Source organism: Topomyia yanbarensis, chromosome 2 (assembly GCF_030247195.1).
Source record: "Topomyia yanbarensis strain Yona2022 chromosome 2, ASM3024719v1, whole genome shotgun sequence".
NCBI classification, from domain to species: domain Eukaryota; kingdom Metazoa; phylum Arthropoda; class Insecta; order Diptera; family Culicidae; genus Topomyia; species Topomyia yanbarensis.
In genome coordinates, this window is record NC_080671.1 from 290,910,820 (window position 1) to 290,923,430 (window position 12,611).

Sequence of the window (12,611 nt, forward strand, 5' to 3'; positions counted from 1 at the left end):
GTGCATTCGGCTGGCTCAATAAAAACTCAAAAGATGGTGTTGGAATCACCAAAATGATGTTGTCGAAGGTTTGTTCGTGGTATTTGAAAGTGGGATATCTTGTACTTTATCATCTTTGGTTATAGTCATAATGTTGCTCGTTTGGCAAAAAAGCAACTCATTCAAACAGACGCGCATCACCTCTATTTATAGCTTTTCGTGTTTGATTGAGCCACATTTTTCAGGCAGAGTCTATTGACGACTATCTGAAAAATCTGCCCGTGTGACTGCAAGTGCAAACACATAAAATATTTGTGCTAGTGCAGGGATGCCAAATGATTTTTCAGAAAATTTGCATTATATTTATAAAAAACTGGATCTGTTTGGATTATGCAGTGTGATATTTAGCACCTCAAAATCATTAACGTCCTCATAGATTCCTTGTAGCGGATTTCAGTGACAAAATGCCGGTGAATCCGCTCGAGGTCAAGTTGGAAATCAAGTAGTAAAATTTCCTAGGAATGAAAAGTCACCACTTGTGGCTGAGCACCCAACATAGAAGGATTAGAAATGTAATGTACTCCAGATGGACAGTGATCATGAAAATACGGAGCCGACTCTCAATTTTTCCCTACATATGGGATAAAATCGACAAATGGTGACTTGCAAGATTAAATTTTTGCCACCGAAGAAGTTCAAAAAATTCAAAAAATGTTTTATTCTGGTACCGTATTATATCGAAAATTTCCAGTACATGGTAGTTGCCGAAGGGTTGGACGTATTCAATAAGTTGAACAGTCGTCCATTCCGGTAGTGCCGCTCGCTAACTGGGCTGATCTGTCAAATACTAAAAATCACCGGTGACGATTTCGATGCCAAAGAATGATGTTATGGTTACGATGTCGATTAATTGATAGGTTACCGATAAATATGGACAAATACCACTCACTGCTTGCTCAGTAAAGAGGCGAATAAATCGTCGAATTGTTAATTTACGTCCACCTAATTCCCAACAAACAAAAGCTAATATATCAAGAGTACTTATTCAAAAGGTCCTAAGTGACATTGAGCTCGAACTGAGAAAAACGAGGCGGAAGTTTCATGGACCTAAAACAAATCCCTATTAGAGAACAAATATGTGTTTCGATGGACCAATTATGCCAATATAGTCTAAGGAATACGCTTTTTAGGTAAATAATTCTTAAAACATGAAATGTTTGGTGCTAATTTAGTTTTTAAGCGCTTTAGAATGATGCGTCCTTTTGAAAATTATAGGACCTTTCACATAGGTTTTTTTCGGGTCTAAGAATCATACGACGCTGCACATAAGACTTTTTTCAGCAAAGGTAGCTCCTACGACGAATATTGAATTTCTTCAAAGTTTTCGACAAGATGAGCACCGGAATACGAATGTTCTTCATTACTATGGTAAATAGTTGCACTGGATTTAATAGAAGTCTTGCAGAAAAAAATTGCGGGAAACTTTAGTTTATATTAACAAACCATTAGCTAGAAGTGGTTAAAACCAACGAATGGCATGTTACTTTAGAATAACTAAGCTTTCCAATTATCATTTGATTTATAATACTTTCTAAATTCAACTTCGAAAATAAGTCGCATGAACAGAAGAAAATAATTTCTTTTTTTTTGATGCTTAGGACGTTTTTACTAGGTACCTATGTGCAGTGGGAAAAACATAGAATGAAAAGAATCTTGCGTCGTTTTTGCGTGGCGCCTATGAACAGTTGGAGAGGTTTAATTTCAATTTAAAAGGTCTCAAGTGCAAAATTTCAAAATATGATCATGAAAACTTTGCGACTTTTTATATAATGCTTGTTATTTTGATAAATACTGGGTATAATGAAACCTGGTTTTCGGTATTCGTTAGCTATGTTGTAATAACATGCTGCGCTGCGAATAACTCAGTTTGTTTACATTTGTCATTAAGGACCATTTGAATCAGCACTCTTGATATCACTTTATCGAAATTTAAATTAATATTATTATTGATTTGTCAGTATTGTTTTTCATTCGCTTGCCCCTGATTAGTTTTGACATCAAAATGCCAAATCACGTTTGACGTCTATGTTTTGACGTTTAACTGCTTTTAACTGGGCTGCAGCTCAATTACCGAACACCTAGTTAAAGAGCGCCTCGCTACCGAATGATTACTGTAATTAATTGGCTTGTGCACGATGACGAAGTCGACCAATAAATCGACACACAATGACCCCCACTGCGAGCCGTGTTCACAAACACTGGTATTAAGCTGTTGAACAATGTTTGCAAACACAGCCCACAGAAAAGATCAACGGAGACCCGCCTGTTGACCACACCAGCGCGTACACTATTGGTTGAGCGTTAGTATGGGCAGGTGCAGAGTATGAAACAACACAAAAAGGCCCATAAGCCCTTTCGGTTTGCTCGATGTCCCACTCGAGACGTAATGCAATAACCTTCTTAAACCAATTGTCTGACAAAGGTTCTATAGCACTTCAACCTAGAAATTTTTGGCTGATTTTTTATAAATAACATTAAAAATGCAGCAAAAAGCCTGGATATTTAAAAAGTGCGTGATAATGCGATATTATTGACATGAATTATTCTGTATTGCATACAATCTTCGACAAAAAATTGTACATTTTGTCAAACATTTTCGTGTCTACATTATTCTCGAGAATTTGTTGTGTCTACATTTTATGCTCGAACATTTTTTGCATATAAATTCACATTAAAAACACTTAATTCCCTCTCGCAGGTTGATGGGATTGACGGTATTGTAAACATCATCAAGCCACAATATATTCAATAGAGTTATCTAAATATAAGGACCTTCGCTCTTTTTAGTTTTTATTTGCACCAAGTTCTACTACTAGAGGTTAATTAGTTCTCATGTTAATAATCCACCAAACGTTATGACTACTGAGGATTTGATTTATATAAGAAGCCCGCTTCAAGATGTTGATTACAATACGCCTCGATAGTGGTGTGTCGAGGAGGCCGGGAGGGCTGATATGAGCCTTTTGTCTGTTCTATACCTTTCCTCTATTCACCAGCTCATAACCAACAATCAACCAGTAACAAATAGATAATTGAGAAAGGATGTGCTATGTGTGGTGATTGGCTATTCAAGTATTAGTAGTGTTTGAAGTACTAATGTATGTCTCATGTGATGATCATAACTTCAGCTGTATCTTGTACCTATCTAATCTATTACGTCTCTCATATATTGTCTTTTATTTCTTCTTTTCGAGTCCTATACTGCCATTCTACACCCGCCTTCAGCTGGGTCAACAAAGATGGTGATAGTGAACGTCTTAACACTCACACATTCTCAAACGCGGTCTCAGCGGGAACCTACAAAAATGCCATCGTGCACGCGATTACGAATCGGTCACGTCCGAAAGTCTATCCTTGATCCTAGAAGCCTAGGTCCATGCCTTCAGCTGGACCAATTAAGAAAATACGCCCATACCTATTAGACAACACATCTCATGGCGACATGACCGGGAACCCTATCGATATAAACGATCCCACTCTCTGCCAGAATTCAAACCGCGCACTGAAAATTTAATATCAGACTCACGGTTCGCGCAACCATTCAAGAACACACGTTACAAAATCACGTCAGCGCACAAACGTTAGAGCCCCTCGCGATTTTCCAAGCAACATACGAACTCGCAAACATGATTACACCCCGGTGATAAGGTGAAAATCTCAGCACTCATAAACTTACCAACACGATCTCAAGTGTCAACCTACAAACTCCCGCGCTCACGACATCATGAATCGGGATCGTCCGGAAGTATCTATCCTCGCTACAAACAATCTAGGTCCTTGTTAATTATTAAAAAAATAAAATTGAAAAATAACTACCATATCCACTAGACAAAACGTTCCATGGCGACATGACCGGAAACTCTAGTGATATGGGGTAACTCTCTCCCTGTCAGAATGTGATCCGTACACCGAAAACTAAAGATCAGAATGACGGTCCGCGAATATATGAATCGCCGCAGGGTTTCAAAATCGAATTTATACATGCGAAGTCACATACACGCGACAAACACGTCAACATACGAACGCTTAAGCCCTTCGCGATCATCTACGCACACCTATGCCCGCGATCGCGTAAACTTGATAACACTGCGGCAATTGTGTGAACGTTTTAGTACTTACGAAGTTACAAACGCGATCTCAAACGCCAACCCGCAAATGCGCGATCATGAATCGGTCACGTCCGGAAATCTTTAACCTTCATTCTAGCAATTTAGGTCTATACATTCAGTTGGACCAATCAAAAAAAAAAAAATAAAGCTCATATCCACTAGACCACGCGTTCTACGACGACATGATTGGGAACTCTAATGATATGGAAGAACCCACTTCCTTCTGGAATCTGAACCGTACACAAAAAATTAAGTATCAGATTCACGGTCCGCGCGCGATTATTCTAGAACACACGCGAATATGCGAAAGGCACACGATTATGAAATAGAATTTATGCACGCGAAGTTACACGTTAGCACACGCGACATACAAACGCACACGCGATCGAGCACATTAACGTACAAATGTTCGAGCCCTTCGCGATGATACACGCGATTCCCTACGCCCGCACATGCCTGAACCGTACAATGAATATCACATTCAGAATCACGGCCCGCTACAATTGGCCTATTGCAGTGTTTTATTGGGCGACATTGCCTGTCTCGTCTGCAAATTGTAGTATGTGATTCTGACGGGGAGCCCTTCCGAGAACCTAGCTCTACAGCTCCAGTAGGACAACTCTCGAAAAAAAAAAAAAAAAAAAAAAATTCACATTAAAAACACTTAATTTAGGGACCATTCACAAACCACGACAAAATTCTTGACCCCCTTGTAGACTTAAGTAGACTTTCACCAAATGATTACAAGAGAAATTTCAAACAATTTAACTCGAGTAAACACATTATTGTAGAAGTTCAACTACAACACTGCTTCAACCACCGGAATTAATAAAATAAATTAATCCACCTATTGTTAAAAATCGGACTTTTTCTTGTTAACCACTGACCTTTGACCATGTTTTAACATTCAATGGTTCATGCATTTAATGGTCCATGCATGTCTGCTAACTAGTAGTGTCTCATAATTCACGACTATAGGATTTTTACATTCGAAATCTTCCGCGGAGAGGTATTTTGGGAGATCGCTTTTAGAACTTTTTTGGTGTATTTTCTACAATTTTTTCATGAGATTAAGCATATATCTAAATGAACGCAAGAAACAAAAACGTGCCGGGTGGTTGTTTTTTCCAAAAAATAGGAGGATTATGGGTTGAGTGGTCGCCCAAAGAGTAGTTGCCTCAATAGAGTAGGTGCTAGTTTCGAAGTGCCTGCATAAATACATCTAGCTGAATCGACTGATATATTGAATATAACTCTATTTGAATCCAATTTAAAATTTAATTTTGCATTCAATACGAAAAAATCAAAGGCTACGTAGACTTCTACAGAAACCTCCCCACTCGTGGACAAACGTAGACTTTTGCTAAACCCTCCGCCCCCCTCATGAGTTTACGTGGCCCCATAAGAGGATTGCCATGTAAAACGCTTTATATTTTCAAAGCCTTCGGTCCTATGAATTCAAGTTTAATGGCACACCATGGTTAGGTACATTGTTCATCAAAAGTTTTGCATAACCCCTAAAATACCGGCACTTATGTTTAGTATTTCGGTACCTACAATGATACCGGCACCATAACCTTACTGATAGAATGAGAGACCTTCTCGTATATATCCCGATCGACCATCACTAAACCGTATTAACATAATGCTTGCCATATGCCATATGTGTATCTTTGCTTGCATAAGTAACCAGAACAAATCTTGTATAATTGCAGCTCACCAACATCAACATAAATCCAAGTTCCATATCCTTTACGAACTTGACAATGGAATCTGACAAGTTCATCTGCGTCCGCGAGAAGGTAGGAGAAACAGCGCAGGTGGTAATTATTGATATGAACGATACGCAGAACCCGATTCGTCGGCCAATCAGCGCTGATTCGGCAATCATGAATCCTGCAAGCAAAGTTATTGCACTGAAAGGTTGGTTGATTTAAATCTACAATGTTACAATCATTTATAAACCAATCATTCCTTAGCAGCTCAAAAGACTCTACAGATTTTCAACATTGAAATGAAATCCAAAATGAAAGCCCATACTATGACGGAAGAGGTAGTTTTCTGGAAATGGATTACATTGAATACATTGTCTTTGGTAACTGAAACATCGGTGTATCATTGGTCGATGGAGGGAGACTCTACTCCCGTGAAGATGTTCGAAAGGCACTCATCGCTGAACGGGTGTCAGATCATCAACTATAGAACTGATCCCAAGCAAGCTTGGCTTCTTTTAGTCGGTGGGTAGTCCATAGCTAATATTACATTGTTTCTCAGTACATAAAGTATCCGTTTTTTCCTCACCAGGTATTTCTGCCCAGCAGAACCGTGTCATTGGAGCAATGCAGCTGTATTCAGTTGAACGTAAGGTTTCGCAGGCTATTGAGGGACATGCCGCATCGTTTGCTACTTTCAAGATGGAGGAAAATAAGGAAGCATCAACTTTGTTCTGCTTCGCAGTGCGTTCAGCTACCACAGCAAAATTGCATATAATTGAAGTAGGAGCACCACCTCAAGGTAACGCTGCTTTCACTAAGAAAGCGGTGGATGTGTTTTTTCCCCCAGAGGCGCAGAGCGATTTTCCTGTCGCTATGCAAGTTTCGCCAAAGTACGATGTGATCTATCTAATCACAAAATATGGCTATATTCACATGTATGACATCGAAACGGCAACTTGCATATATATGAATCGCATCTCAGCAGATACTATTTTCGTGACGGCTCCACATGAATCGAGTGGTGGTATTATTGGTGTCAATCGCAAGGGTCAGGTGCTATCGGTGACAGTCGATGAAGAGCAAATTATCCCATATATCAACAATATTCTGCAAAATCCGGATCTAGCATTGCGTATGGCCGTTCGAAATAATTTGTCTGGGGCTGAAGATTTATTCGTGCGTAAGTTTAACCATTTGTTCCAAAATGGCCAATACGCCGAATCGGCAAAAGTAGCAGCAATTGCTCCAAAGGGTATTTTACGCACCCCCCAAACAATCCAAAAATTCCAGCAGGTTCCCACTCAACCTGGAACTAATTCTCCACCGCTATTGCAATATTTTGGAATATTATTGGACCAAGGCAAATTAAACAAATATGAATCATTGGAGCTATGTCGCCCTGTTCTAGCACAAGGTCGTAAGCAGTTATGTGAAAAGTGGCTAAAAGAAGAGAAACTTGAATGTAGTGAAGAACTCGGTGATTTAGTTAAGCCGTCGGATCCAACACTAGCTCTTTCAATATATCTGCGCTCGAATGTACCAAATAAAGTTATCCAATGTTTTGCCGAGACGGGACAGTTTCAAAAGATAGTTCTTTACGCCAAAAAAGTCAACTACACTCCGGATTACGTGTTTTTACTACGCTCGGTCATGCGTACTAATCCTGAACAAGGTGCTGGATTTGCTAGCATGTTGGTTGCTGATGAAGAGCCACTTGCGGATATCAACCAGATTGTGGATATCTTTATGGAGCAGAATATGGTACAGCAGTGTACAGCATTTCTGCTGGATGCTTTGAAAAACAATCGCCCTAGCGAAGGATCATTGCAAACGCGGTTGCTCGAAATGAATCTGATGTCGGCTCCACAAGTGGCAGATGCTATTCTTGGCAATGCCATGTTCACACATTATGATCGAGCTCACATCGCCCAACTTTGCGAGAAGGCAGGATTGCTACAACGTGCGCTGGAGCATTATACAGATCTGTATGACATCAAGCGGGCAGTGGTACATACACATCTGCTTAACGGAGATTGGTTGGTCGGATTTTTTGGTACCCTTTCGGTTGAGGACTCTTTGGAATGCCTGAAAGCAATGCTGACCGCCAACATTCGTCAAAATCTACAGATTTGTGTACAGATTGCTACTAAATATCATGAACAGTTGACGACGAAAGCATTGATCGATCTGTTTGAAAGCTTCAAGAGCTACGAAGGTCTGTTCTATTTCCTCGGCTCTATTGTTAACTTTAGCCAAGATTCAGAAGTGCATTTCAAGTATATTCAAGCTGCATGCAAGACAAACCAAATAAAAGAAGTCGAGCGTATCTGCCGGGAATCGAATTGCTACAATGCTGAACGTGTGAAAAATTTCTTGAAAGAAGCTAAATTGACCGATCAACTTCCGTTGATTATCGTTTGCGACCGTTTTGATTTCGTTCACGATTTGGTGCTTTATTTGTATCGCAACAGTCTGCAAAAATATATAGAAATCTATGTCCAGAAGGTAAATCCATCTCGGCTTCCCGTAGTAGTTGGAGGTCTATTAGACGTTGATTGTTCCGAAGATATTATAAAGAATTTGATCCTGGTCGTCAAAGGCCAATTTTCTACTGATGAGTTGGTCGAGGAAGTAGAGAAACGTAATCGTTTGAAGCTACTGTTGCCATGGCTGGAGTCCCGTGTTCATGAAGGTTGCATTGAACCTGCCACACATAATGCGTTGGCTAAAATTTACATAGACTCTAATAATAATCCTGAGCGGTTTTTAAAAGAAAATCAGTTCTATGATAGTCGTGTTGTTGGTCGCTACTGTGAGAAACGTGATCCGCATTTAGCTTGTGTCGCTTATGAACGTGGTCATTGTGATCGGGAGTTAATTGCGGTGTGCAATGAAAATTCATTATTCAAATCTGAAGCAAGATATCTTGTTCGCCGTCGGGATGCTGAGTTATGGGCCGATGTGTTGTCTGAGGCTAATCCCTACAAGCGCCAGCTCATAGATCAGGTTGTTCAAACTGCTCTGTCCGAAACTCAAGATCCAGATGACATTTCGGTCACGGTTAAAGCATTTATGACAGCTGATTTACCCAACGAGCTAATCGAGCTGCTAGAAAAGATTGTTCTAGACTCATCAGTATTCTCAGATCACCGTAATCTCCAAAATTTGCTTATTCTAACGGCAATTAAGGCTGACCGAAGTCGTGTGATGGATTATATCAATCGTTTGGATAACTACGATGCTCCAGATATCGCCAATATTGCCATCAATAATGAATTGTATGAGGAAGCTTTCGCTATATTCAAAAAGTTTGATGTCAATACTTCAGCCATACAAGTGTTAATTGAGCAAGTTCATAATTTAGAACGGGCTAATGAATTTGCTGAGCGTTGCAACGAACCGGCTGTGTGGTCTCAGCTGGCACGCGCGCAGTTGCAGCAAGGATTAGTTAAGGAGGCTATTGACAGCTATATCAAAGCCGATGATCCTAGTGCGTACATCGATGTTGTTGAAACAGCCAGTAAAAATGAATCCTGGGATGATTTGGTACGCTATCTGCAAATGGCACGGAAGAAGGCGAGAGAAAGTTATATTGAAAGCGAACTTATTTATGCGTATGCCCGCACTGGAAGGTTGGCTGATTTAGAGGAGTTTGTTTCTGGACCGAATCACGCTGATATACAGAAGATTGGCGACAGGTGCTTTAATGATAAAATGTATGAAGCCGCAAAGTTACTGTATAATAATGTAAGCAATTTTGCTCGACTAGCGATAACACTTGTACATTTAAAAGAATTCCAAGGAGCTGTCGACGGTGCAAGAAAGGCCAATTCCACACGTACCTGGAAGGAGGTGTGCTTTGCTTGCGTGGACGCAGAAGAATTTCGACTTGCTCAAATGTGTGGATTACATATAGTTGTTCATGCAGACGAGTTGGAGGATTTGATAACTTACTACCAGGATAGAGGTCATTTTGAGGAATTGATAGGATTATTAGAAGCTGCACTTGGTTTAGAACGGGCTCATATGGGAATGTTTACCGAGTTGGCTATTCTTTACTCCAAGTACAAACCTGCTAAAATGCGTGAGCACTTGGAGTTATTCTGGTCACGAGTTAACATCCCGAAGGTATTACGTGCTGCCGAACAAGCCCACCTTTGGTCCGAATTGGTGTTTTTGTTTGACAAATATGAGGAATACGATAATGCAGTACTGGCCATGATGGCACATCCAACCGAAGCGTGGCGTGAAGGACACTTCAAGGATATCATTACAAAAGTAGCCAATATTGAGCTTTACTATAAAGCCATTCAATTTTATCTGGACTATAAACCGCTGTTGTTAAACGATATGCTGCTTGTACTGGCGCCTCGTATGGATCACACCCGTGCTGTGAACTTTTTCACTAAACAAGGTCATCTTCAGTTAGTTAAAACGTATCTACGTTCGGTGCAGAGTTTGAATAATAAGGCGATAAATGAGGCTCTTAATGGTTTGTTGATTGACGAGGAAGACTATCAGGGACTCAGAACCTCGATTGATGCTTTCGATAATTTTGATAACATTGCTCTTGCTCAAAAATTGGAAAAGCACGAATTGACTGAATTTAGACGAATTGCTGCTTACTTGTACAAAGGTTTGGTTTATATAATTGGCAATCAAAGGATTACTTTGAGAATTTGAAGTTTTTGTTTTCAGGAAACAACCGTTGGAAGCAAAGTGTGGAACTATGCAAAAAAGATCGCCTATTCAAAGACGCCATGGAATATGCTGCAGAGTCACACCAAGGTGAAATCGCTGAAGAATTACTCGGTTGGTTTCTGGAGAGAGGCGCGTATGATTGTTTTGCGGCTTGTCTTTTCCAGGTAAGCTTTATTTTGTGAAGTTAAAATTTATTTTCTTTTCAGGTATATATCAAGTATTAAAATTTATATTAGGAATTGTTTTATTTGCACGTCGTCTCGTCTCATCCTGGTAATGATAGACGTGTCCATCTTTACCGTGTCACGGTGAAGATGGACACGTCTATCATTACCAGGACACATGTTAGTGAACTCGGGTGATTCGTAGTTATACTGCCTAAGCTCGACCCTCATTAACAGAAGACAAAGATTAAGCCCGCACGATATTAAGCCTGTTCTAATGACCCTGCTACTTCTAGTTTTCCGATCTGTTTACTTCACATCCTTGCTCTCACTTGAGTACTGTGGCTCTAGCTTCCATAACTTTCCCTACCCAGTAATCTCTAGCTAATTGATATATTATCTAGGTAACAGCCGGTGGGTCCACCTACCTTTCGAGGAGTTGTCCCACTCACGCTGCCGAGGTCACCCTGGTGCGCTCGCGGGCTCCCCTATTTCCACGTAGCTCGAAGCACTTCTCATCTTCCCGAATGACCAGCCCGACTGGCATCATGCTCGCTATCACGCAGGATGCATCGTGTGATACCGTGCGGTAGGCAGATATCACTCTGAGGCACATCACGCGGTAGGTGCTCTCCAGTTTTTGTAGGTAACTGGTTACCCTCAGTGCTCTTGACCATGATGGGCCGCCGTACCTGAGGATAGATACGGCAACGCCTGCCAGTAACCTACGTCTACTGCCGCACACCTTTGAGCTGTTGGACATCATTCTCGATAGAGCCGCAACAGCAGTCGACGCTCTCTTGCATGTATAGTCGACATGGCTGCCGAAGGTCAGCTTGTCGTCTATAATGACTCCGAGAGACTTCAGACTTCGCTGTGAAGTGATCGCGACTTCTCCCACATGGATAACTGCATGTTGTGCCGACTTGCGGTTGTTGACGATAACTACCTCCGTCTTATGATGAGCGAGCTCCAGGCCTCTCGCGCTCATCCATTCTTCCACCGTGCTGATCGCGTGTTCTGCGGTTAGTTCTACCTCAGGAATTGACTCCCCGTAGACCTCCAAGGTTACGTCGTCGGCAAAGCCGACGATCTTGACCCCGGGAGGGAACTTCAGTCTCAGAACCCCGTCATACATGAGGTTCCATAGCACCGGGCCTAGGATCGAGCCCTGTGGGACTCCGGCGGTAATCGGAACCCTTTTCTGACCGGCATCGGTCTCGTATAGCAGTACGCGGTTCTGGAAGTAACTTTCCAGGATCCGGTACAGACCCACTGGTAGGCTAAGCCGGTGTAACGAAAGCGCGATGGCATCCCAGCTTGCGCTGTTCAATGCGTTCTTCACGTCAAGTGTCACTAACGCACAGTATCGAATGCCTCGCCTTTTCCGTTGGATCGCTATCTCGGCAGTATTTATCACTGAGTTGAGAGCGTCCACTGTGGACTTACCCTTCCGAAAGCCAAACTGGTTGCTTGACAGGGCGTCCGTACCTTCCGCGTACGGGGTTAGCCTGTTGAGGATGATCCTCTCAAGCAGTTTGCCAGTCGTGTCGATCAGACAGATTGGTCTGTACGCCGATGGGTCGCCTGGCGGCTTCCCGGGCTTCGGCAACAGCACCCATTTCTGCCTTTTCCATCTATCGGGGAAACGACGCTCGTCAAGGCATCTCTGCATAGCTAGCCTGAACATGTTCGGGTTCGCTATAATCGCTGCCTTGAGAGTGTTGTTTGGAACTCCATCCGGCCCTGGAGCTTTGTTCATTGCTAGGGATTTAGCCACTGCGAGTAGTTCTTCATTCGTCACTGGAGCCACCATTTCGGCCGTGCCGGCACTGTCTCGTAGTGCAGGTGGCCAGGGGCTTGTGGCTCGAGACGGGAAGAGT

At 41.8% G+C, this 12,611-nt stretch overlaps 1 protein-coding gene across 10 annotated transcripts in view; it reads left to right on the top strand.

Moving 5' to 3' along the window:
• LOC131683263 (clathrin heavy chain) overlaps nucleotides 1-12,611 on the top strand; it is a 343,996-nt gene that overhangs the window by 106,987 nt on the left and 224,398 nt on the right. For 9 of the 10 annotated variants that reach the window (XM_058965096.1, XM_058965093.1, XM_058965098.1 and 6 more), the window contains 4 exons: nucleotides 5,864-6,071; nucleotides 6,128-6,385; nucleotides 6,453-10,499; nucleotides 10,562-10,728. In XM_058965096.1, the coding sequence (XP_058821079.1) occupies nucleotides 5,864-6,071; nucleotides 6,128-6,385; nucleotides 6,453-10,499; nucleotides 10,562-10,728 (4,680 nt within the window). The remainder of the gene's footprint in view (nucleotides 1-5,863; nucleotides 6,072-6,127; nucleotides 6,386-6,452; nucleotides 10,500-10,561; nucleotides 10,729-12,611) is intronic. The other variant, XM_058965100.1, reaches the window with a different exon arrangement.